At 39.0% G+C, this 27,805-nt stretch overlaps 1 protein-coding gene across 3 annotated transcripts in view; it reads right to left on the bottom strand.

Moving 5' to 3' along the window:
* The window catches only part of RALGAPA2 (Ral GTPase activating protein catalytic subunit alpha 2), a 401,571-nt gene that overhangs the window by 92,922 nt on the left and 280,844 nt on the right, over positions 1–27,805 (bottom strand). For all 3 annotated transcript variants that reach the window (XM_073236981.1, XM_073236983.1, XM_073236982.1), the window contains one exon: positions 3,029–3,156. In XM_073236981.1, coding sequence (XP_073093082.1) covers positions 3,029–3,156 — 128 coding nt within the window. The remainder of the gene's footprint in view (positions 1–3,028; positions 3,157–27,805) is intronic.

Here is a 27,805-nt window from a genome sequence, read left to right on the forward strand (position 1 = left end):
TTACTTAAAATTACATTAAGTAGTAAAAAAAAATACCACAGTAAGTCAAGGAAAAATCACAGAAGAATATAAAAAGTTTTATATTTTAGCATCTTTTAGAGGCACTTTCTCCTGCTTTTTGAAACAAGGGGCCGACATTTTCACTCTGCACTGGGACCCACAGGTTATGTATCTGGTCCTGGCTTCAGGTGTGTTTAAAGTATGACTGATCTTCTCAGCCCTGTTGGGGGGCTTGCAGGGAGCCTACATCCCCTCCCTGCCTGTTGCCCTGACATCAGGCAGCCTTAATCCTGTGCTAGAATTTGCAAGGTGGGTCATGAGGTGAGAGGTTAGGGGAACCATCTTCCTCAGTACCGCCTGGAAAATGGATTCTGCTGCAAGCTTGCTTGTGCTTCTGTCACAGGCACCTGATGGGCTTGACTATGCATAAAATCTGACAAAACCCACATTCACCATTCAAGAACACTGAGTTCTTGCCCTTGCTCTTGTGCCCTCTGCCTGGAATGCTGCTGCTGCGTGTAGGGACAGTTCCTTTCCGCCCCTCCGGTTTTAGCGGGAATGCCCTCCATGGGAAGACCTCTCCCTGGCCCTGGTTCAGGTCCTTCTCTCTATTTCGTTGCTTTACAGAACTGCATTAGTTTGTCTTCTCTACAAAGCACAGTGCAAGAACCTCACCTGCCTTGCTCCTCATGTATCCCAAACACCCAGCACTGGGCTCACAGGCTGTACATCTGCGCTGACTGGCAAATGAGCCAACATAAGGAGACACCATGACTGGGAGGTGTTAGGTCATTCAGTGTTGTTCAAAGATCAAATCTAAGATTTATCTCAACAAGGCAGCAAATTCCAGACACTAGCTGTGACACAAACTAGTTTAGATTTTTGCCAAAGCATAATGAGGACCAGGATGCTTTAACGAATGTTAAGGGAGCAATCTATCATTAATAGCTCAGGCAGATATCTAAAAGTATTTAACAAATTTAAAAATTAGTAATTAATAATTTTTTAAAGAGCGAAAATACAAAAGACCCCCCCTTTTTTCCACTTCTTCCAACTTTTTTTCTTATATCTTTGGTTTCTGCCTGGATATTAGCCACTTTGCATATGGAAATTAAACAATAGAGTGTTAAGTGACTGTAGTTTTCCCCATTGGTTGCATCTCTATAAAGATTATATATAATATTTTATTTGTTTTAGATAATTAATTTGAATAGTACCAATTATATCTTCTCAAGGTGTCAAGTAAAATTGTTTAAAATTTTTATAATGACCAACATACTAGGTTTTGTTACATTCTCTTTCCTAATTTTTATACTAAGCTGTCCTGAGATGTCAACTTGCCTATCTTAGGAGTTATTTTAAAATATGCAATTTACTAACCCACATTCGCATCAGCAGCCCTAGGTGGCACCCACATTAGTCCAATGTCATTGCTTGAAAAGTTTTCAAAGTGATGCTGAATCTTATCCTTTGAACTTTCAAAATGTTTTTCTTAAACCTGATTATTCTGATGCCATATTAATTCTTATTTGAGAAAGCACTGTTTAATAACAAAACATGCATTTTGTAAGGAGAACTTCAGTAAGTGGAAACAGTGATGTGACAAAAACCACAATGGACTTACATAAAATGGAATTTTCTTGTTTGCAAATGATTTTTCTTGCCTTAGTCCAACACACTTGACTGACGAAGTGTCCAGCTCACCCTAGTTGACATGCGAAATGACGAGCCCATTGCTGAATAGCTCTTTCTCATTTCTGCCAAGAACTTCTTTTTCACAGCATGTAAAATAAGAACTCCATGCTGAAGGCAGAATCAACACCAGCGTTAATATTAAGTCTAGAGTGCTGTGGAAATCGCTGCAAAGAATGCTGTCTCCAACATACACACCCCGGCTTGGACAAAGCACCAGGGAGCACACTGATGGGAATAATGCTGCTTGGCCCCCAGGGAGGGACCAGATGGGACCTAATAGCTCTTTTCTACCACTAATTTCTATGATAATTCCAAGTTGCCACATGGCATATGTATTTTTTTTTAAATCTGATGACAGAATATCAGTCAATGAAGTGACCAGGATTTTAATGAAAGGTCTTTTTTATGAACTGTATCTATTCACACATGGTATTTCTCACCCACCCCTCATGCCCATCCCCAAGCAACACGTCACTTACGTTTAGATTGGGAGAGGCATAAGGAGAGGGGTCAAATGCAGTATGTTTATAATCATTAACAGTGACAATTAGAAACAAAGAGAGTCTAAGTTTTATTAGGAGATGCCTTTTGCAGCAATTTTATGAAGTCACTTTAATTTTTTCTTATAACCAGAGATTATGCCTGGGTTTGAATACCAACTAATATTTAGGGAAAATTATAAAGTAAAGTTTCTTCTGTTTTAGAGAGAGAAGATCAGGAGTTAGAGAAGGAAATATGAATGATTTGTGAAAATTCCAAAAGAATCTCTAGCCAATCTTACTGACCAAGTTCAAATGCAACTTTGTCAGGGACCCTTTTCCCTGTCCTCCCAGCCAGACTCCGTCACCCTTCCTCTGACCCCTGGGACACTATGTGTGCTTCTCCTGTGGCACCTGCCACATTCTTTGATTTATTCGAGTCATTTCATTTGCCGTTACTGGTAGACACTCTGAGCGACCCCGTAACATCTTCCTCAGCACCCCATCTGATACACACACAACAGCCTGCAACAAACAGGGATGGACAGAGGAGACTGAGCTTGGGAAAGACCTGAGGGGATACATGCATCTCTTGGATGTCACAGCTTCCCAGCATAAACATGCATGACTAAATTATGAAAGTAAACTCTCCCAAAGTTTGATGGAGCATGAAATCATTATACTATGAATTAATGAATGATATGAAAATCACACTAAGTTTTTTTCAACATAGATCGAAAAAAATTCTCTCTTCCCCTTTCATCCAATTGTTAATACTTACCTCTCATGAAAAGCTTCGAGGAATCTGGATTCTCGGGTGCTTAAAAGTTACATATTTAAAGCAAAAAAGATACAAGCTCTGGTAGAGTGGGATGAGGCACTTCACAGCCCTGCTGGCATTGATGCACGTGGTACATATAAGGGTTGGCAGGAGCTTCCCGCTCACTATGGCTCCATCAAACAAAGGCCCAAAAAATGGAACCTGTTGATTCAAAACAGAAAAAGACTTCATTTTCAAATAACAGTAGAAGTCAGAGCAAAGACATGAGAACAGCTGATTGATGTTCCAGGCCTGTCGTGGCCATTCATGCTGTCACTCACAGAAGCAATGCAGAACATGTAACAGGACACAGGTCAAGGGCTTGCAAACACAGCAAACAGGAGTGACCTATAATGTTCCTCTACTATGAACTTTTTAGCAAAACTTCTAATGACAAATTATCACCAGGTTATTTTTTTTTTTCTTCTGTTGTCATTTATAGGAATGGCATTATTCTTTCAAAGTGCCTATGTGGTGTGGGTTATACACAATAGACATCCCTGCCTCACTGCACAACTCCAGTCTTGCATCCTTCTGAAACCAGTTTTGGAACTGGCAATATTTCTGTTTGGATCCTGATGCACATTAACTCTTACAGGAGATGATAACCATTCCTGTTAATAACTAAAGGTCCTACTTACAGTCTTCATTCTACTTTCTTCTTTTCTTTCTTTTTTTTAATTTTCCAGTATAATTTCGACTCCATTCACTAATATGGAGACTGTCGGCTCCATATGGCCAAGGACTGGGTCTGCCTTGCAACTCTTGTATTTATTCATTCTTTCACTTATTTCTTTATTTACTTAAAAATATCTATTATGCAACAGGTACTGTTCTATTCACTGGGTGTACAGCGATGAAAAAAAATTCCTGATGTCATCGAGCTTAGAATTTATTAGAGATTTCAGAGAATACAGAGTATAAATACACAAAAGATGTATTAGGTAGGAAAAAGTGTCAAGGTGAGAAATAAAGCAGTGATGAGCAACATGCCTTCTTTTGAGGGGGCAAATTCTCCAGTTTTAGATGGAAACCAGAGAGGGCTTCAAGGAGATGACATTTCAGTAAAGACTTGACATTAAGGAATGAACATCAAGCTATGAGGACATCTAATGGCAGAGCATTCCAGATGCAGGAACAGCAAATACAATGGCCCTGTGGTAGGAGAGGAATCAGTATGTGTAAGCAACAGCAATGAAGCCAAAGTGTCTAGAGGCAGGTGAGTAAGACAGATAACAGGTGATAAAGTGGGACAAGTAATAAAGGGACCATGTAGGAAATTTCAAGGATCCTGGATCTCGGCTCTGAGTAAGATGAAAGCCTTCAGGAGAGTTTAGGGATGTGGGTGATATGATTTAACCTATATTTTAAAGGTATTGTTCTGGCTGCTGTTTTGGTAAAATTGCAAAGGGTAATTTAGCATTATGGAGACCAGTTAGGGAATCATGTACTCCAGGAAGGAGATGATGATGGCTTGGGTTCGAATGGTAGCTGAAGTGGGGAGAGATGGCAGGTTTCTAGACATAGTTTGATGGTGGAGCTGACAGGACTTGCTAATGATTAGTATTGACGCAGGAGAGAAAAGGTGTCAAGGCTGATGCCATTGTTTAGGCTGGAGCCACCTCTTCTTGAAATGGGAAGACTGAAAAGGAGGGTCGTCAAGCTCAACTTTAGACGTGATGTTTGAGAAGCCTATTAGATAGCCAATGGTGAGGCATGGAGGTGGCAGTGAACACCATCAGGATGGAAGTCAAGGGAGAGGCTCAGGATGGAGATTTAGAATAGCTATTTATTAACAGCCATGAGATCACATGACCAGATGAGTAAGGAAAGAGGCTCAAGGACTTTACCTTATGGCCCTCTGATGTTCAGAGGTTGGAGACATGAGGAAGCACTAGCAAAGACGACTAAGGAGTGGCTAGAGATGGAGGAAGAAAACTTCCAGTGAGCAGCACTGTACCTGGCATGAGGCTGGAAAGCAAACCTGCTGAATGTGTAAAATTAATTTGTAAAACAATTTAAATTAATTAAGCCTAGGACTTTTGACTTGTGTGAAGTCTATTTATTTGCAGAACACCTTTTCTGTAACTGGCACTGGAGAGAGGCTGAGCATATAATGGTGAATGAAAGAATCTCTTTGCCCAGAGAGGCTGACTTAAGAAATCTGCAGACTAAAATTCCTCAACAAAGATGCAAAAATCCTTTACAAATTTTTAGCAAATTAAACCCAGCAGTATATAAAAAGGACACTGTATCTTGACCAAGGGGTATTTTCCATAAAAAAACAAGGTTGGTGTAACATTTATAAATCCATCAATGTAATTTACTACATTAACAGAATAAAGAAGAAAAACCATATGACCTTTTTATTAGATACAGAAAAAGCATAGGTAAAATTCAACTCTCATTCATGATTAAAAAAAAATTCCCAAAGCCAGGAGTAGAAAAGGACTTCCTCAATATGATGAAATTTTAAACAAAAAAAAATATTATGGTATCCTAATTAATGGTGAAATGTTAAATGTTTTCTACCTAAGGCAAGGGTGTCTATGCTCACTCCTACTCAACATCTTTTTCACTTAAAAAACTTTTTTAAAAATTATAGTTGACATGTAATATTATATTAATTTTAGGTGTATGATGTAGTGATTTGACAATTACATACATTATGAAATGCTCATTATGGTTAAGTGTAGCATCTGTCACCATACAAAGGTATTATAATATTATTGACAATATGACCTATGGTGTACTTTTTATCTCCATTATTATTCACCCATCTTATTATATTCAATATTTTATCCTAGTCATTACAATATAAAAATTTATGAGAAAGAAAGGAAGAAAAAAGAAAGGGGCATAAAAATTAGAAAGAAGTAAAGTTATTTTAATCACAGATAACATGGTTATGAGAATTCAAGGAAATTTAATTAAGATAAGTGAACTTTGAGAGGTCACAGGATATAATATACTCTCCTAAGTCAGACTTATATTCCTAAATGTGGGCAACCAAAAGTTGGGGAAAGACATTACAAAATATTGTTTATAATTGTATCAAAAACATCAAATGCCTAGAAATAAATTTGTAAAAGATATGCAAGACATCTATACTTAAAACTACCGAACATTGCTGAGATAAATTAAAGACAGCTGACATAAATAATAAAAAGATGTACAATGTTCATGGGTTGGAAGCTTCCATATTGTTAAGATGCCATGTCTTCTGGAATTGAGCACAAACCAAACCGTAATTCTAGCGAGTTGCCTTTATAGATATGGACAAGCTAATTCTAAATTTATATTGAAATGAAAACACACAAATTAGCCAAGACAATAATAAGATTTATATTACCTGATTTCAAGTCATACTATAAAATAATGTGATATTGACACCAGGATATATCAATAGAATATATCAATAGAACAGAGTATGGAGACCAAGAATAGAGCCACACATATATGATAATTGGTTTGCAATAATTGCAACACATCGATTTTATGGGAAAAGGAAAGTCTGTTTCAATAAAGACACTGAAACAATTGGATAGCCATATTGAAAAGTGAACCTTGACCTCTACCTCATAGATGAATTACATATAAAAATATTAAAGCTAAAATGGCAAAGCTTCCAGAAGTTAACATATGAGAAAAAAATTTTTACAACCTTGGGTTAGGCAAGGATTTCTTAGGGTACAAAAGGCACCAATCATAAAAGAAAGAAAAATAAACTGGACTTAATTTAAAATTTAAAAAATTCTTATCATGGAAATATAAAAGCAAGTCACACATATTCATCAAAGTGAACATATCCTAAATGTCTATCAATGAGAGAATGAATAAAAAATTTGTGGTATATTCACCCGATAGAATATTCCACACTTATGAAATGAACAAACCTCAAGTACAGGTAACACAAGAATGAGTCGAATATAATACTGGGAAAAGAGACACAAAGAGATTTATACTCTTTTTAATATAATGAAATCATAAAACCATCAATGGTGACAGAAGTTTGAATAGTGGCCAACTTTCTGGGGCATTAGTGATTGGGCAGGGGCACAAGGGGGACTCCTGGGGGCTGCCAATAACCTATGTATAGATCTGGTTTGTTCACTTTGAAAATGTCAAGTTGTACACTTATAATTTGTGTCCTTTTCTTTATTAATGGAATATTTCAAAGAAAATTGTTTTAAAAAAACAAGCAAAAATGTAGATTTGAACTAACAAACTCATCCTAATGAATACATACCAACTACTTCACCCAACAATTGCAGAAGACACATTCTTTTCAAGTGTGCACAGAATATTTTTTAAAAATTGAGCATATTCAAGACCAAGGATCCATAAATATAGCCTGTGGGGCCTAATTCCAGCCTCATCTCTTTTTTGTATGGACTGCAAGCTAAGAATGGTTTTTACTTTTTGAAATGGTTGAACAGAAATTTTGTGATGTGATAATTATATGGAATTCAGTATCAGTCCAAAAAGAAAGTTTTACTAGAACACAGCCACACCTCCTTCACTGAAGTATTGCTTATGCTTGCTTTTGCGCAGCAACGGCACAACTATGTGGTGGTGACAAACACTGTATGGGTCACAAAGCCTAAAATATTACTGCCTGGTCTTTTACAGAAGTTGGGGCTTTCTATCTGCCAACAAATATGCATGGAGGCATGAGGGAGAGACAGCCCCACAGCCAGAGCAGCCACGGGCATTGCCCTAGATCCTTCCTCTGAACTTAGGAACAAAAATGCATGGGGACATGAGGGAGAGGCAGCCCCACAGCCAGAGCAGCCACAGGCATCACCCTAAATCGTGAACTCAGGCAAGAACTTCATGGGGCATTCACTGAAACCACAGACTATACAGTTCCCCATATTTATAACCACATCCCCAAAAAGCTATACATGTCAAAAAGTTATAATGAACTATGAAAGAATCAGGGCCAGACTGGAAATAAAGGGAGGGTCAAATGAAAAGCCAAAAGGGAAAGAAGTGATTTCTACTGTGGTTATTCACAGGACTAGGTGCTCCATGATGCTAGGTGCACAGAAAGGGTGGGGGACCCTGTCAGGGGCATCTGTGCCTGGGGATGGTCAGAACAGATGATCTGTAAGGGCTCTTCCCCCTCTGTGATATGCCACACTTTCCCCCTCTGGGAAGTTCACAATCCCACAGTCTGAACTTATGAACTGAGAGGGTGTGTCTGGGTCTGTATAGTTATGCCTGAGCCAAGTGGGTGACATAAATGAGGTAAAAATTTGCACTGAAGTACAGTAACTTTCTCCCTGGAAAAACCATGGCAGTTATGTTATTTGCCAGAAAGCCTCAGGGGTCCACAGGCTAAACATTTTATAAAAATGTTACAGAAAGTAAAATACGTTAAATTTGAAGCACTTCTTATATGCTCTGTGGTTCAGAGTGGTATATGAAAATGGGGAGATAAGAGGCTGTGCTCCAGCAGCACACAATTCCACAAGGGCACAGCAGGGTGGCACTGAGGAGGGGCCAGCTGGGAATGGCTCATTGGACTTGGGCTAGTTTCTTGAAGAATGAGCAAGAACAGATTTAAATTCTGTTGTGCAGAGCCTGGGTTAGATACAGAAAAAAAAAAAAAAAATCCAAATAGTGAGAAAGCCCCACTGTGGAACAATTATGGCATTTCCATGACTGTCTAATTTTAAAGTAGACTCATCAATTAATTGGGCCTTCTTCGATGCCTTTGGAGTCTATGATTCTTAGTAACTGGAGATGAAAGTGATATACATAATTAGTTGATCTACTTTTTAATTAATTAAGAGGGTATATTAAGACAGAGCAATAAATGAGCCATAGAACAAGGGGTTAAAAAGTCCAGAAATATCAGATTTTTGATGATGAGCCTGAGTCCAGTGGCTTGGCTACTGTTATGACTGTTATAAGCTCCCCATGCTGGACCAGGTTCTCAGCTCAGTGCTCAATGTACAGTATGTAACTGTCACAATAATCCCACAAAGCGGACACTTTATTCCTAATTTACAGAGAAAAAGGGGAAGGTGTCAGACTGGCTAACTGCCTTTTTTAAGCTCATCATGGTCAGGACTCAGGCCCAGACTCCTCACCATGGCCTCAGAGACTCTATATGACCAGTCCTGCCAGCCTTGCCACCCATAGCTCCTCTGTGCTCACCAACTCTGGCCACAGCAGGAGTCTTTCTTTCTTCAGGCTCGTGAAGCTGATGCCCTCCAGGGGGACTTTGCCCTTGCTCTCCTCTCTGCTTGATGCTTGCTGAGGGCTGGCTCTCCTGCTCCACTCTGATCAGCTTAAACATGGCCTCCTCAGGGAGCTTTCTCTGCCCACCTTTAATGCTCCTCTTCATTCCTGACAGTGTTCCCTGCTCTGAAGTTGGCTTTGTCTAGTTAATAGTTACTCCAGTGATCTATTGATTAGTGTTAGCATGGTATATCTTTCTCCATCCCTTTACTTTCAATCTGCATCTTTATATCTCAAGTGGCTTTCTGGTAGACATTTAGCTATGTCTTATTTTTCTTTTCTTTCTGACAGTCTGTATTTTAATTGCTATACTTGGACCATTGACATGTAAAGTGATTATGGATATAGTTAGATTAATATCTATCATATTTGTTACTATATTTCACATGTTGCTTGTTTCCTTTTTGTCTTCCCTAATTTTAACTGAGCATTTTATATGATCTCATTTTTTTCTCTTTTCTTAGCATATCAATAATAATTTTTACTTTTCTAATGGTTGTCTTTGTGTTTGACATATAGAGTTATAAATCCAAATCTTCCAAATAACACTATGATTTACCCTTGAACAACATGGGGGCTAGGGGCACCAAACCTCCATGCAGTCAAAAACTTGTGTATAACTTTTGGCTCCCCCAAACTTGACTACTGATAGCCTACTGTTGACTGGAAGCTTTACCAATAACATGAACAGCTAACTAACACATCTTTTATATGTTGTATGTATTATATACTGTATTCTTATCAATAAAGCAAGCTAGAGGAAATAAAATTCTTTTCAAATTATCACAGATCTCCAAAAATTTTTCCAGTATGTTCATTGAAAAAAGCCCATATTCAGTTCAAACTCATGCTGTTAACTGTACACCACTTCACAGGTAAGCAACAGAGTATTCCCAACTCTTCCCTCCCATCCTTACAACACTGCTATCACTCATTACTTATCCAAAAGCTATAATCATTAAATATTTGTTGTTATTACCTGGAACAAACTGTTATCTGCTAGATCAATTAAGAATAAGAAAAATAAAAGATTTCACTTTAACTTCATTTATTTTCTAAGGCTCTTCCTTTTTTTTATGTAGATCTGTGTTTCTGATACACATTTTTTTCTTTCTTTTTGATGAATTTACTTTAACATTTCTTGCAAGGCAGGTCTACTGGTCACAGATTTCCCAAGTTTTGTTTGTCTGAAAAAGGTTTTATTTTTTTCACTTTTGAAGGATACAGAATTCTAAGTTGACGGGGTTTTTTTCTTTCAAGACTTTATTTTACTCCACTTGCTTTTTGCTTGCAAGATTTCTAAGGAGAGGTCTATTATAATACTTGTAATTTTTTGCCTCTGGCTTCTTTGTTTTTTTTATTTTTGATAGTGTCCCAGTCCATCTGAGCTGCTATAACAAAGTGTCATAGACCAGGTGGCTTATAATTGCTGGCTTATAAATTAGGGCTGGCTCTCCTGCTCCACTCTGGGAGGAGAAATTTATTTCTCACAGTTTTGGAGGCTGGGAAGCCCAAGATCAAGATGTTGGGAAATTCAGTCTGGTGAGAGCCTTCTTCCTGGTTCATAGATGGCTGTTTTCTTTCTGTGTCTTCACATGGTGGAAGTGGTAAGGGAGCTTTCTGGGGCCTCTTTTATAAGGCTCTAATCCCATTCCTGAGGGCTCTACTCTTATGACCTGATCACCTCTCAAAGGACCAACTTCTAAATACCATCACCTGGAGGTTTAGATTTCAAAATATGAACTCTGGAGGCATAAACATTCAGTCTATAATATGCAGATGGAATATGTTTAGGTGTAGATATACTGGTATTAATCTTTTTGGTATTCTTTGTGCTTCCTGAATCTGTGGTTAGGTATGTGTCATTAATTTGGAAAATCTCACACATTAAAATTATATATTAAAATATATAATGTAAAATATATTTAATGAAATATAATTTCAAATATATCTTCTGTTCCTTTCTCTTTCTCTTCCTTCTGGTATTCCCATTTGATGTAATTTAAACCTTTAATTGTCCTATAGGCCTTGTATGCTCTGATCAGGTTTTTCCCCTTTGCACTTCAGTTTCAAGGTTTCTAGTGACATATATGCAAGTTCACAGCTCCTTACCTCAGCCATTCAGTTTATTGATGAGCCTGTCAAAGGCATCCTTCATTTATGTTATAGTGTTTTTTATTTCTAGCATTTTCTTCAGTTCTCCTTAGAGTTTGCATCTCTCTGCTTACATTTTCATCTCTTCTTGCATTTTGTCCACTTTTTCTATTAGAGCCTTTATCATATATAAATCATAGTTATGCTGTAATTCCTGGCTTGATCATTCCAAAATCTCTGCCATATCTGAGTCTGATTCTATATTTGCACTTTCTGTAAACTTATTTTTTGCCTTTTAGTATGCCTTGTAGTTTTTTGTTGAAAACTGGATGTGATATGTCAGATAAAGGTTGGAGTTGAAGCAAATATGCCTTTCATGTGAGGCCTTATGTTTGTTTGGCTAGGAGTTAGGCTGTGTTAACTGTTTGCTAAAGTTGTAGATCATGGTGTCAGGCTAAAATTTCCTTGGATGCCCTTGTTTTTACCTCCTATTGTCTTTGGGTTTCCCTAGTGGCTTCTTAAATAATGTCTTAGATGTGCAGCTCTTTGAGTTGTATCCCCTACTACTATACAAAAGCCCTATTGATGTTGTAAGGTATGGGGGAGAAGTGCTCTATGGACCTATAATTAGGGCTCAGTCTTTTGGTGAGCCTGTGGCCCTGGGCTGTGACCTTCACAAGCACTTCTCAGTTGTTGTTTTTTTTTTTTGTCTGTACCTTAGATGAGACAGTAAGGCTAGAGGGAGCTCAAGTTGCGAATTTCCTTTCCCCAGATTGGCTAGGTTCTGGTAAAGCTCCAGAAGGTAAAACCCTGTTAAAACAGTTTCTCTTAAAGGCAGTCCTTGTTAAGAACATAAGACTCTGGGTCTATTTCAAAGTGGCTACTTTCTCCTTTCTCTACTGAAGCAAGAAGGTTTCCACTCTCCCAATCTTAACTGTGAGAAACTGGTAGGGTCCCTAGAGGGAAAACTGACAAACGTGTGGGAGTCTCACCAGACCCCTCTTGAATCTCTAGCTCGCAAACATGTGCACACTGAGCCTCCAGCTACCAGCCAATCTCCTACAGTGGTATTGGTTTGCCCAGAGGTTTCTTCTCCTGGCTTGATCTGGCAAGTAGTGATTCTCTGTATCTGACTGTCTCTCTGTCCAGTTTTGGGGCAGTAGCTTGCCCTTTGACTTCAATTCTCTGATGGATCAAAGAACTGCTGCTGATCTGTTTGTTCAGCTTTTTTCTTGCTGTGAGGATGGGACTGATTACTTGCAAACTCCCTAACATGCAGGGCTGGAAACCAGAAGTGCTCAAACCTGAATTAAAGCTGCTTTCCTACTGCCCATCCTATGACTGCTTTCTTTTCTTTTTTTCTTTAATCTTAGTATTTTATTATTTTATTTCTAAAAAGATTTATTGAGATGTAATTGGCAGGTAATAATTGCATATATTTAAGGCATACAATTTGATAAGTTGTGACATTTGTATACAGCATGAAAACACCGCCACAGTCACAATGGACATATCTACTGCCTGCAAAAGCTACCTCCGGTCCCCTTTACTTTCTCTTTTTAAATTTTTCATTAAGGTATTATTGATACACACTCTTATGGAGGTTTCACATGAAAAAACAATGTGGTTACTACATTTACCCATATTATCAAGTCCCCACCCATACCCCAATACAGTCACTGTCCATCAGGGTAGTAAGATGCCACAGACTCACTATTTGCCTTCTCTGTGCTACACTGTTTTCCTTGTGATCCCCCACACCATGTGTACTAAACATAATATCTCTTGATCCCCTTCTCGCTCCCTCCTCACCTGTTCTCCCACACCCCTCCCTTTTGGTAACCACTAGTCCCTTCTTGGAGTCCCTGAGTCTGCTGCTATTTTATTTGTTCAGTTTTACTTCATTGTTATACTCCACAAATAAAGGAAAGAATTTGGCACTTGTCTTTCTCTGCCTGGCTTACTTCACTGAGAATAATAGCCTCCAGCTCCATCCATGTTGTTGCAAATGGTAGGATTTCTTTCTTTCTTATGGCTGAATAGTATTCCATTGTGTATATGTACTACATTTTCTTTATACATTCATCTACTGATGGACACTTAGGTTGTTTCCATATCTTGGCTACTGTAAATAGTGCTTTGATAAACTTAGGGATACATATGCTTTTTGAATCTGAGAAGTTGTATTCTTTTGGTAAATTCCAAGGAGTGGGATTCCCGGTTCAAATGGTATTTCTATTTTTAGTGTTTAGGGGAACCTCCATATTGCTTACCACAATGGTTGAACTAGCTTACATTCCCACCAGCAGTGTAGGAGGGCTCCCCTTTCTCCACATCCTCGCAAGCATTTGTTATTCTTAGTCTTTTTGATGCTGGCCATCCTTACTGGTGTGAGGTGATATCTCACTGTGGTTTTAATTTGTATTTCCCTGATGATTAGTGATGTGGAGAATCTTTTCATGTGTCTGTTGCCCTTCTGAATTTCTTCTTTGGAGAACTGTCTCTTCATATCCTCTGCCCATTTTTTAATTGGGTTATTTGCCTTTTGGGTATTGGTGCATGTGAGTTCTTTATATATTTTGGATGTTAACCCCTTGTTGGATATATTTTTTTTACAAATATATTCTCCCATACTGTAGGATGCCTTTTTGTTCTGCTGATGGTGTCCTTTGCCGTATAGAAACTTTTTAGTTTGATGTAGTCCCATGAGTTCAATTTTGCTTTTGTTTCCCTTGATCGAGGAGATGCATTCAGAAAGAAATTTCTCATGCTTATTTTCACGAGATTTTTGCCTATGTTGTATTCTAGGAGTTTTTATCTATCTATCTATCTATCTATCTATCTATCTATCTATCTATCTATCTATCTATCTATCTATCATCTATCTATCATCTATGTTATCATTAATGTACAATTACATGAAGAACGTTATGTTTACTAGGCTCTCCTCTTCACCAAGTCCCCCCAACAAACCCTTTCACAGTCACTGTCCATCAGGATAGTAAGATGTTGTAGAATCACTACTTGACTTCTCTGTGTTGCACAGCCGTCCCCTTTCCCCCACGCCCCACATTATAAATGCTTATCATAATACCGCTTTTCTTCTTCCCCGCCCTTACTCCTCCCTACCCTCCCATTCTCCCCAGTCCCTTTCCCTTTGGTAACTGTTAGTCCATTCTTGGGTTCTGTGATTCTGCTGCTGTTTCGTTCCTTCAGTTTTTCTTTGTTCTTATACTCCACATATGAGTGAAATCATTTGGTATTTGTCTTTCCCTGCTTGGCTTATTTCACTGAGCATAATACCCTCTAGCTTCATCCATGTTATTGCAAATTGTAGGATTTGTTTTCTTCTTATGGCTGAATAATATTCCATTGTGTATATGTACCACATCTTCTTTATCCATTCATCTACTTATGGACACTTAAGTGGCTTCCATTTCTTGGCTATTGTAAATAGTGCTGTGATAAACACAGGGGTGCATCTGTCTTTTTCAAGCTGGGCTGCTGCATTCTTAGGGTAAATTCCTAGAAGTGGAATTCCTGGGTCAAATGGTAAGTCTATTTTTTGCATTTTGAGGAACCTCCATACTGCTTTCCACAATGGTTGAACTAATTTACATTCATACCAGCAGTGCAGGAGGGTTCCCCTTTCTCCACAACCTCTCCAACATTTGTTGTTTGTATTTTGGATGGTAGCCATGCTTACTGGTGTGAGGTGATATGTCATTGTGGTTTTAATTTGCATTTCTCTGATGATTAGCGATGTGGAGCATCTTTTCATGTGTCTCTTGGACAGCTAAATTTCTTCTTTGGAGAACTGTGTGTTCAGCTCCTCTGCCCATTTTTTAATTGGATTATTTGCTTATTATTTGTTGAGGTATGTGAGCTCTTTATATTTTTTGGATGTCAATCCTTTATCGGATCTGTCATTTACGAATATATTCTCCCATACTGTAGGGTACCTTTTTGTTCTATTGACGGTGTCCTTTGCTGTACAGAAGCTTTTCAGCTTGATGTAGTCCCACTCGTTCATTTTTGCTTTTGTTTTCCTTGCTCGGGGAGATATGTTCATGAAGAAGTTGCTCATGTTTATGTCCAAGAGATTTTTGCCTATGTTTTTTCTAGGAGTTCTATGGTTTCATGACTTACATTCAGGTCTTTGATCCACTTTGAATTTATTTTTGTGTATGGGGTTAGACAGTGATCCAGTTTCATTCTCTTACATGTAGCTGTCCAGTTTTGCCAGCACCATCTGTTGAAGAGGATGTCATTTCCCCATTGTATGTCTATGGCTCCTTTATCATATATTAATTGACCATATATGTTTGGGTTAATGTCTGGAGTCTCTAATCTGCTCCACTGGTCTGTGGCTCTGTTCTTGTGCCAGTACCACATTGTCTTGATTACTATGGCTTTGTAGTAGAGCTTGAAGTTGGGGAATGAGATCCCCCCCACTTTATTCTTCTTTCTCAGGATTGCTTTGGCTATTCAGGATTTTTGGTGGTTCCATATGAATTTTGAACTATTTGTTCCACTTCGTTGAAGAATGTTGTTGGTAATTTGATAGGGAGTGCATGAAATCTGCATATTGCTTTGGGCAGGATGGCCATTTTTATGACATTAATTCTTCCTAGCCAAGAGCATGGGATGAGTTTCCATTTGTTAGTGTCCTCTTTAATTTCTCTTAAGAGTGTCTTATAGTTTTCAGGGTATAGGTCTTTCACTTCTTTGGTTAGGTTTATTCCTAGGTATTTTATTCTTCTTGATGCAATTGTGAATGGAATTGTTTTACTGATTTTTCCTTCTATTGGTTCATTGCTAGTGTATAGGAAAGGCACAGATTTCTGTGTGTTAATTTTGTATCCTGCAACTTTGCTGTATCCCAATATGAGTTCTAGTAGTTTTGGAGTGGAGTCTTCAGGGTTTTTTATGAACAATATCATGTCATCTGCAAATAGTGACAGTTTAACTTCTTCTTTACCAATCTGGATTCCTTGTATTTCTTTGTTTTGTCTGATTGTCATGGCTACGACCTCCAGTACTATGTTAAATAACAGTGGGGAGAGTGGGCATCCCTGTCTTGTACCCGATGTCAGAGGAAAAGCTTTCAGCTTCTCGCTGTTCAGTATGATGTAAGCTGTGGGTTTATCATATATGGCCTTTATTATGTTGAGGTACTTGCACTCTATGCCCATTTTGTTGAGAGTTTTTATCATGAATGGATGTTGAATTTTGTCAAATGCTTTATCAGCATCTATGGAGATGATCATGTGGTTTTTCTCCTTCTTTTTGTTTATATGGTGGATGATGTTGATAGATTTTCAAATGTTGTACCATCCTTGCATCCCTAGGATGAATCCCACTTGGTCGTGGTGTATGATACTTTTGATATTTTTTTCAATTCAGTTTGCTAATATGTTGTTGACTATTTTTGCATCTATGTTCATCAGGGATATTGGTCTGTAATTTTCTTTTTTGGTGGTGTCTTTGCCTGGTTTTGTTATTAGGGTGATATTGGCTTCATAGAATGAGTTTGGGAGTAGTCCCTCCTCTTCTATTTTTTGGAAAACTTTATGGAGAATGGGTATTATGTAAGGTTTCTGTTGAGAAGTCTGTTGAGAAGTCTGATGATAGCCTTATGGGTTTTCCTTTGTATGTGACCTTTTTCCTCTCTCTAGCTGCCTTTAATACTCTGTCCTTGTCCATGATGTTTGCCATTTTACTTATTATGTGTCTTGGTGTTGTCTTCCTTGGGTCCCTTCTGTTGGGAGTTCTGTGTACTTCTGTGGTTTGATTGATTATTTCCTCCTCCAGTTTGGGGAAGTTTTCAGCAATTATTTCTTCAAAGACACTTTCTATCCCTTTTTCTCCCTCTTCTTCTTCTGGTACCCCTATAATGTGGATATTGTCCCTTTTTGATTGGTGGCACAGTTCTCTTAATATTATTTCATTCCTGGAGATCCTTTTGTCTCTCTCTGTGTTAGCTTCTATGCGTTCCTGTTCTCTGGTTTCTATTCCATCAATGGCCTCTTGCATCTTATCCATTCTGCTTATAAATCCTTCCAGAGATTGTTTCATTTCTGTAATCTCCTTCTGGACATCATCCCTTAGCTCTTCTATATTTCTCTGCAGCTGTGTTAGCATGGTTATGACCTTTATTTTGAATTCTTTTTCAGGAAGACTGGTTAGGTCTATCTTGTCAGGGGTTGATTCTGTGATTTTGGTCTGTATCATATTCTTCTGCCTTTTCATGGCGATAGAGATAGTTTGTGGAGCTGGTGCAAGTTATGGGTGGGCATACGTCCCTTTCTTGCTGGTTTGTGGCTTTCCTCTCCCCCTTCGCAAGGTACTGGGTTCTCGCAGGTGTGGATGTAGTCTGTCTGTTGTCCTGTGTTTTCTGGTCTCTATTTTAGGAAGAGTTGTATTTGTTGTATTTTCAAAAATGTATATGGTTTTGGGAGGAGATTTCCACTGCTCTCCTCATGCTGTGATCTTGGAGATTGTCTTCTAAGAGTTTTATGGTTTCATGACTTACATTCTGGTCTTTGATTCATTTCAAATTTACTTTTGTGTATGGGGTTAAACAATAATCCAGTTTCATTCTCTTGCATGTAGCTCTCCAGTGTTGCCAACACCAGCTGTTGAAGAGGCTGTCATTTCCTCACTGTATGTCCATATCTCCTTTATTATATATTAATTAACCATATATGGTTGGGTTTATATCAGGGCTCTCTAGTCTGTTCCATTGGTCTACTGTTCTGTTCTTGTGCCAGTACCAAATTGCCTTGATTACTGTGGCTTTGTAGTGGACCTTAAAGTTGGAGAGCATAATCCCCCCAGCTTTATTGTTCCTTCTCAGGATTGCTTTGGCTATTCCAGGTCTTTTGTGGTTCCATACGAATTTTAGAATGATTTTCTCTAGTTTGTTGAAGAATGCTGTTGGCATTTTGATAGGAATTGCATTGAATCTGTAGATTGCTCTGACAGAATTTTGACAATATTAATTCTTCCTATCCATGAGCATGGGATGTGTTTCCTTTTGATTGGTATCTTCTTTACTTTCTCTTATGAGTGACTTTAGTTTTCAGAGTTTAGGTCTTTCACTTTCTTGGTTGGGTTTATTCCTAGGTATTTTATGCTTTTTGATGAAATTTTAAAAGGAACTGTTTTCCTGATTTCTATTTCTGCTAGTTCATTGTTAGTGTATAGGAATGCCACAGATTTCTGCATACTAATTTTGTATCCTGTGATTTTTATCATCTACTCTTTGGAAATTGGTCTCTTCAGATTTTCTGTTTCAGATATAAGTCTTGTAGTTTTGGAGTGGATTTTATAGGATATTTTACTTACAATATCATGTCATCTGCAAACAGGGACAGTTTAACTTCTTCCTTGCCAATCTGGATGCCTTTTATTTCTTTGTGTTGTCTGATTGCCGTGGCTAGGACCTCCAGTACTATGTTGAATAGAAGTGGGAAGAGTGGGTATCCTTGTCTTGTTCCTCACCTTAGAAAAACAGCTTTCAGCTTCTCGCTGTTAAGTATAATGTTAGCTGTGGGTTTGTCATATATGGCCTCTATTATGTTGAGGTACTTGCACTCTATACCCATTTTGTTCAGACTTTTTATCATGAATGGATGTAGAATTTTGTGAAATGCTTGTTCAGCATCTATGGGATGATCATGTGGTTTCTGTCCTTCTTTTTGTTGATGTGGTGGATGATGTTGATGAATTTTCTAATGTTGTACCATCCTTGCATCCCTGGAATAAATCCTACTTGATCATGATGGATGATCTTTGTGATGTATTTTTGAATTTTATTTGCTAAAATTTGTTTAGTACATTTGCTTGTATTTTCATCAGGGATATTGGTCTGTAATTTTCTTTTTTTGTGGTGTCTTTGCCTGGTTTTTGTATTAGAGTGGTGCTGGCCTCATAGTATGAGTTTGGAGGTATTCCCTCTTCTACTCTTTGGCAAACTTTAAGGAGGATGGGCATTAGGCCTTCACTAAATGTTTCATAAAATTCAGCAGAGAAGCCATCTGGTTCATGTATTTTGTTCTTAGGTAGTTTTTGGATTACGAGTTCAATTTTGTTGCTGGTAAATGGTCTGTTCAGATTTTCTGTTTCTTTCTGGGTCAGCTTTGGAAGGTTGTATTTTTCAAGAAAGTTTTGTCCATTTCTTCTAGGTTATCTAGTTTGTTAGCATATAATTTTTTAATAGTATTCTCTAAGAATTATTTGTATTTTTATGGTGTCCTAGTGATTTTTCCTTTCTTATATCTGACTCTGTTTATGTGAGTAGACTCCCTTTTTTTCTTGATAAGTCTAGCTGGGGGCTTATCTATTTTGTTTATTTTCTCAAAGAACCAGCTCTTGCTTTCATTGATTCTTTCTATTGTTTTATTATTCTCCAATTTACTTATTTCTGCTCTAATCTTTATTACGTCCCTCCTTCTCCTGACTTTGGGCCTCATTCATTCTTCTTTTTCTAGTTTTGTTAATTGTGAGTTTAGACTGTTCATATGGGATTGCTCTTCTTCCCTGAAGTAAGCCTGTATTGCAATATACTTTCCTCTTAGCATGGACTTCACTGTGTCCCACAGATTTTGCAGTGTTGAATCATTGTTGTCATTTGTCTCCATATATTGCTTGATCTCTGTTTTTATTTGGTCATTGATCCATTGGTTCTTTAGGAGCAGATTGTGAAGCCTCCATGTGTTTGTGGGAGTTTTCAATTTCTTTGCATAATTTATTTCTAGTTTCATACCTTTGTGGTCTGAGAAACTGGCTGGTACAATTTCAATCTTTTTGAATTTACCAAGGCTCTTTTTGTGGCCTAGTATATGATCTATTCTTGAAAATGTTACATGTGCACTTGAGAAGAATGTATCTTCTGCTGCTTTTGGATGTAGAGTTCTGTAGATGTCTGTTAGGCCCCCATCTGTTCTAATGTGTTGTTCAGTGCCTCTGTGTCCTTATTTATTTTCTGTCTGGTTGATCTGTCCTTCAAAGTGATTGGAGTGTTGAAGTCTCCTAGAATGAATGCATTGCATTCAATTCTCCCTTTTAATTCTGTTAGTATTTGTTTCACATATGTAGGTGCTCCTGTGTTGGGTGCATAGATATCTATAATGGTCATGGCTTCTTGTTGAATTGACCCCTTTATCACTATGTTATGTCCTTCTTTGTCTTTTGTGACTTTCTTTGTTTTGAAGTCTATTTTGTCTGATACAAGTACTGCAACTCCTGCTTTTTTCTCCCTATTAGTTGCATGAAGTATCTTTTGCCATCCCTTCACTTTTAGTCTCTGTATGTCTTTGTGTTTAATGTGAGTCTCTTGTAGGCAGCATATAGATGGGTCTTGTTTTTTAACTCATTCAGTGACTCTATGTTTTTTGATTGGTGCGTTCATTCCATTTACATTTAGGGTGATTATCGATAGATATGTATTTATTGGCATTGCAGGCTTTAGGTTTGTGGTTACCAAAGGTTCAAGGTTAAGTTCCTTACTATCTAAGTGTTTAACTTATCTCACTTAATATGCTATTACAAACACATTCTAAAGGTTCTTTTTTTTATCCTCCTTTTTCTTCCTCCTACATTCTTTATATATTAGGCATCATATACTGTACTCTTTGTCTATCCTTTGACTGACTTTGGGGATGGTTAATTTAATTTTGCATTTGCTTAGTAATTAGCTGTTGTACTTTCTTTACTGTTGGGTTTTATTACCTTTGGTGACAGCTATTAAACCTTAGGAAGACTTCCATCTATAGCAGTCCTTGCAAAGTACATTGTAGGGATGGTTTGTGGGAGGTAAATTCTCTCAGGTTTTGCTTATCTGGAAATTGTTTATCCCTTCCTTCAAATTTAAATGACAATGTTTCCTTGGTTTGAGGCCCTTCTGCTTCTTTGCATTAAATACATCATGCCACTCCCTTCTGGCCTGCAAGGTTTCTGCTGGGAAGTCTGATAGCCTGATGGGCTTTCCTTTCTTTGTGATCTTATTTCTGTCTCTGGCTGCTTTTAATAGTCTGTCCTTATCCTTGATCTTTGCCATTTTATTTACTGTATGTCTTAGTGTTGTCTTCCTTGGGTCCCTTGTGTTGGGTGATCTGTGCTCCTCCATGGCTTGAGAGGCTATCTCCTTCCCCAGATTGGGGAAGTTTTCAGCAACTGCCTCCTCAAAGACACTTTCTATCCCTTTTTCTCTCTCTTCTTCTTCTTATACCCCTATAGTGTGAATATTGTTCAGTTTGGACTGGTCACACAGTTCTCTCAATATTCTTTCATTCTTAGAGATCCTTTTTTTCTCTCTTTGCCTCAGTTTCTTTGTATTCCTCTTCTCTTGTTTCTATTTCATTTATCATCTCCTCCACCATATGTAATCTGCTTTTAATCCCCTCCATTGTGCTCTTCAATGATTGGATTTCCAAACAGAATTCCTTCCTGAGTTCTTGAATATTTTTCTGTACCTCCATGAGCATGTTAATAATTTTTATTTTGAAATTCCTTTCAGGAGAATTCATGAGGTCAATGTCATTTAAGTCTTTCTCAGGAGTTCTATTTATAGTTTTACTTTGAACCAGGTTCCTTTGGTATTTCATATTTTTATAAAGCACCCTCTAGTGCCCAGAAGCTCTACTTTCTGGAGCTGCTCAGCCCCTGAAGCAATGTCGGGGATTTGACGGGGAGTGGTATTGGTGCCTGGGGGTAGGAAAGAGCTGTTTCCTACTTCCTGGCTGCTATGCCTATCTCCCCTGCTTGAGCCAGTGGGCTGAGCACACAGGTATAAGCTTCTCTGCTTTGTGTTGGTAGTTGCTGTAGACAGGTGTTCCCTCTGGCTTGCCTAACACCAGGGTAGGGTTTGCCGGTTTGTGAGCCAGGTGGGGCTGGCTGGGAGAAAGGCTCAGTAGTCTGCCTATCACGGAGAGGGTCCCTTGGAGCTGTGTACTCCAGAGAGCTGGAGTGCCTGAAGATCATGAAAGCTCCCAACCTGCTGGGCAGTGTGCACCCAGACTATTTTGTCTACTTGTCCTTTCTCTTGAGCAGTAAGCTCTGTGCAATCCTTGCCCCTTTAGCAGCCCTCTTGCAGAAAGGAAGTCTCTCATACTGCCCACTTTTCTTTTGTCCCAGAGCAGCCAGATATAGATCCCTGCTTTCCACAAGTGGTTGGAATTTCAGTCTCTCCAGGAATTCTGTCTGTGTTAGCTTTGCAACCCCATAATCACAAGAGTAGCATGCAAGCACCATGAAATGTAGGTTTTTGCTCCCAGATCAGATCCCTGGAGTTAGATATTCAGCCATCCCAGGCCACCACTCCCTCCCCACTCCATTTGTCTTCCTCCCTCTGGTGAGCTGAGTTGGGGAAGGGCTTGGGTCCTGCTGGGCCACGCCTTTCATATGTTACCCTGTTCTGTGACACTTATTCTTTTCTCCAGGTGTATGCAGTTTGGCACAGTCCTCTTTCCTGTGGCTATTTCAGGATTAGTTGTATTAATTATATTTTCGTATTATATGCAGTTTTAGGAGGAAGCTTCTGTCTCACCTCTCACACCATCATCTTTAATCCATTTCCCTCTGCTTTATTTTCTTTAGAACACACAGGCTTTTACCTGGAAGTTTGTAGTTCAACCATTTACTTAGTTACTTGTTGGCCATCTGCCTTGACAGTATGAAGTAGTCTCAACAGAGCTATATTACCTGAATGACTGTGTGGAAGGCCCCCAGGCTCTGACTGCTGGACATTAACCAACCTGTTGTACCTCTTTATATCTCTAGATCAAGATCTATAGTGGCTATCTATCTTTTGATTCCTGGAGATGCCTCAATAGCCAGAGTGAAAGGGTGACAGGGCGGTCCTGGGGTCTTAGCAAGCTCTTACTGCCAGACTCCTTTTGTTTGGTGGGTTTGAGAAAAGGGTTCCACAGTTAAAATGCAGATATAAAAACTGCAAAGCGTGGCTAGTGCTATTTTGAGAGCAGCATCTATAGCATAGAGGAAGCAGTCAGAACTGAGGAAACGTAAATGGCAGCAAAGAAAGTTATAACGTTCATTCTACTAGTGATGCAAATGAGTGCTTCCCATTATGATAGTATTGGGGGTGGGCTGTGGCATCTGAATTCAGGGGAAATCATGGAGCTACTCATAATTGAAAATCACTCAGTGTTGCCTAGTCCAGCCAATAATGACAACTAATGAAAGAATGAGAAAGAATAGTCCTTTCCCATTAAAACACAATTTAAAAAGCTTATTTAAAATACACTTCTTGGAAAATAAGTGCACTTCCTCCTATGTCTTATACTGAAATTAGTCCAATAATCAGCGAGATGCAGTTGTGATGAACGTATTCATGAGGAAAACAAAACAGAACAATAACAAATAAAAAGCCAATGAATTTAAAGTGCAGAACCAGAAATGTATTGGAAAGGATATAGTATCTAATTTGGGAGTAGTAGGTCTTATTTTCTTCCCACAGAGGAGTTCCTTGTGGTCCTGATACCCCAGCCTCCCTTACCTGGTTCAGCTGGTGTGTGAGCAACTGTGTGCAGGAACTTAGGAAGGTGCATTTGCGTGTGCTGAAGGGTCAGGACGGAGGCCCTTCCCCCTGAGGCAGTGCAGAGGCAGAGGATGACAACGGCCTCACTTTCTGGTACCAAGTGGGTTCTACTACTTGCCACACTGTGTGCACTTATACACAGGCTGGCTCTGGCTGGCCAAAGAAAAGAGGATAAGGCAAAGGGAGGAAGAAGTCTATAGCAAAGACGCACTACACAAAGGGAAAATGATGCCAACTTTTGAGGAAAATCAGTTGAAAAGGAATACTCAATAACCAAAATGTGAAGGATAAAATAGGAGCTAGGAGTTAATAACTGGCTATGGATTGTTTCCATCTATATTGAGGCTTAGCTTATAAATCAATATTCTTTATTATTCTTTGGCAACTGCTTGTTGGTGATTCAGTCTTTAAAAAAACTGGGCAAAAGGGGGAGGTGGAGCCAAGATGGCGGCGAGAGTAGAGCAGTGGAAATCTCCTCACAAAACCACATATATCTATGAAAATATAACAAAGAAAACTCTTCCTAAAAATAGAGATCAGAGGACAAAGGACAACATCCAGACCACATCCACACCTGCGAGAACCCAGCGCCTCACGAAATGGGTAAGATACAAGCGCCGGCCTGGCAGGACCCAAGCACCCCTCCCCCCAGCTCCCCGGCAGGAGGAGAGGAGTTGGAGCGGGGAGGGAGAGGGAGCCCAGGACTGCTGAACACCCAGCCCCAGCCATCCAGACCAGAGCGCAGCCACAGTGCATGCGAGGAGTCCTGGATACTAGGGAAACAGGGCAGCAGGAACGGTGAGCGGGTGCCTGAGGCTGACGCCAGAGAACAAAGAAACGGTAGCGGCCATTTTTTTTCCCCTCTTTTTTTATGGTGAGTGCTTCTTGGAAGTCTTAATGGGACAGGGACCCCAATACAAGGGAAACAGGGCAGCAAGACCGGTGAGCGGGTGCCTGAGGCTCGTGTCTGAGGACAAAGAAAATTTTGCATTTTTCTTTTTTTAAAAAAATTATTTATTTAATTTTTTGTTGTTGTTGTTGTTGTTTTGGTTTGGCGAGTGCTTTTTGGAAGTCTTAAAGGGGCAGGGTGGGACACTTAGTCCAGAGGCATGGAATCTGGGGATCTCTGGGCACTCTAACCCCCTGGGCAGCAGTGAGCACAGAGGCCCCTTACAGAGATAAATAGCCTCCTGGCCGCTCCCCCTCCAACTGGGCTCCACAATTTTGGAGCAGCAGCCCGAGCCAGACCATGCCCACAACAACAGCGGAGATAAACTCCATAGCAGCCGGGCAGGAGGTAGAAGCCCTGTCTGTGTGCCCCTGTCTGCATGCAGCTGCCCAGCACAAGCCACTAGAGGTAGCTGTTCTCCCAGGAGAGGAAGGCCACAAACCAACAAGAAGGAAAGCTCTTCCAGCCATCACTTGTACCAGCTCTACAAACTATCTCTATCACCATGAAAAGGCAAAACTACAGGCAGACAAAGATCACAGAGTCAACACCTGAGAAGGAGATAGACCTAATCAGTCTTCCTGAAAAAGAATTCAAAATAAAAATCATGAACATCCTGATGGAGATGCAGAGAAAAATGCAAGAGCAATGGGATGAAGTCTGGAGGGAGAACACAGATGCCAGGAAGGAGATTACAGAAGTGAAACAAACTCTGGAAGGATTTATAAGCAGAATGGATAAGATGCAAGAGGCCACTGAAGGACTAAGAACCAGGGAACAGGAACATATAGAAGCTGACATAGAGAGATAAAAGGATCTCCAGGAATGAAACAACACTAAGAGAACTATGTGACCAATCCAAAAGGAATAATATTTGTATTATAGGGGTACCAGAAGAAGGAGAAAGAGGAAAAGGGATAGAAAGTCTCTTTAAAGAAATAATTGCTGAAAACTTCCCCAAATTGGGGAGGATATAATCGAACAGACCAGGGAATTACACAGAACCCCCAACAGAAAGGATCCAAGGAGGACAACACCAAGACACATAATAATTAAAATGGCAAAGATCAAGGAAAAGTTAAGAGTTTTAAAGGCAGCTAGAGAGAAAAAGGTCACCTATAAAGGAAAACCCATCAGGCTAACATCAGACTTCTTGACAGAAACCCTACAGGCCAGAAGAGAATGGCATGATATATTTAATACAATGAAACAGAAGGGCCTTGAACCAAGGATAATGTATCCAGCATGACTATAATTTAAATATGATGGCGGAATTAATTCCCAGACAAGCAAAAGCTGAGGGAATTTGCTTCCCACAAACCACCTCTACAGGGCATCTTACAGGGACTGCTCTAGATGGGAGCACTCCTAAAAAGAGCACAGAACAGAACACCCAACATATGAAGAAAGGAGGAGGAGGAATAAGAAGGGAGAGAAGAAAAGAATCTCCAGACAGTGTATGTAACACCTCAATAAGCGAGCTAAGTTAGGCAGTAAGATACTAAAGAGGCTAACCTTGAACCTTTGGTAACCACAAATTTAAAGCCTGCAATGGCAATAAGTACATATCTCTCAATAGTCACCCCAAATGTAAATGGACTGAATGCACCAATCAAAAGACACAGAGTAACAGAATGGATAAAAAAGCAAGACCCATCTATATGCTGCTTACAAGAAACTCACCTCAAACCCAAAGACATGTACAGACTAAAAGTCAAGGGATGGAAAAACATATGTCAGGCAAACAACAGAGAGAAGAAAGCAGGGCTTGCAGTACTAATATCAGACAAAATAGACTTCAAAACAAAGAAAGTAACAAGAGATAAAGAAGGATACTACATAATGATAAAGGGCTCACTCCAACAAGAGGATATAACCATTCTAAATATATATGCACCCAACACAGGAGCACCAGCATATGTAAAACAAACACTAACAGAACTAAAGAGGGAAATAGACTGCAATGCATTTAGGAGACTTCAACACACCACTCACCCCAAAAGATAGATCCACCGGCAGAACATAAGTAACGACACGGAAGCACTGAACAACACAGCAGAGCAGATGGACCTAATAGACATCTATAGAACTCTACATCCAAAAGCAACAGCATATACATTCTTCTCAAGTGCACATGGAACATTCTCCAGAATAGACCACATACTAGCTCACAAAAAGAGCCTCAGTAAATTCCAAAATATTGAAATTCTACCAACCAATTTTTCAGACCACAAAGGTATAACTAGAAATAAATAAAACAAAGAAAATAAAAAGGCTCACAAACACACAAAGGCTTAACAAACATGCTTCTAAATAATCAATGGATCAATGAACAAATCAAAATAGAGATCAAGGAATATGTAGAAACAAATGACAACAATAACACAAAGCCCCAAATTCTGTGGGACGCAGCGAAAGCAGTCTTAAGAGGAAAGTATATAGTGATCCAGGCACACCTGAAGAAGGAAGAACAATCGCAAATGAATAGTCTAACATCAAAATTATCGAAACTGGAAAAAGAAGAACAAATGAGGCCTAAAGTCAGCAGAAGGAGGGACATAATAAAGATCAGAGAAGAAATAAACAAAATTGAAAGAATAAAACAATAGCAAAAATCAACGAAACCAAGAGCTGCTACTTTGAGAAAATAAAGAAAATATATAAGCCTCTAGCCAGACTTATTAAGAGAAAAAGAGAATGAACACAAATCAACATAATCAGAAATGAGAATGGAAAAATCACGACAGACCCCACAGAAATACAAAGAATTATTAAAGACTACTATGAAAACCTATATGGCAACAAGCTGGAAAACCTAGAAGAAATGGACAACTTCCTAGAAAAATACAACCTCCCAAGACTGACCAAGGAAGAAACACAAAAGTTAAACAAACCAATTACGAGCAAAGAAATTGAAATGGTAGTCAAAAAACTACCCAAGAACAAAACCCCGG

The sequence above is a fragment of the Manis javanica genome, chromosome 5, assembly GCF_040802235.1.
Source record: "Manis javanica isolate MJ-LG chromosome 5, MJ_LKY, whole genome shotgun sequence".
In the NCBI taxonomy this organism is placed as follows: Eukaryota; Metazoa; Chordata; class Mammalia; order Pholidota; family Manidae; genus Manis; species Manis javanica.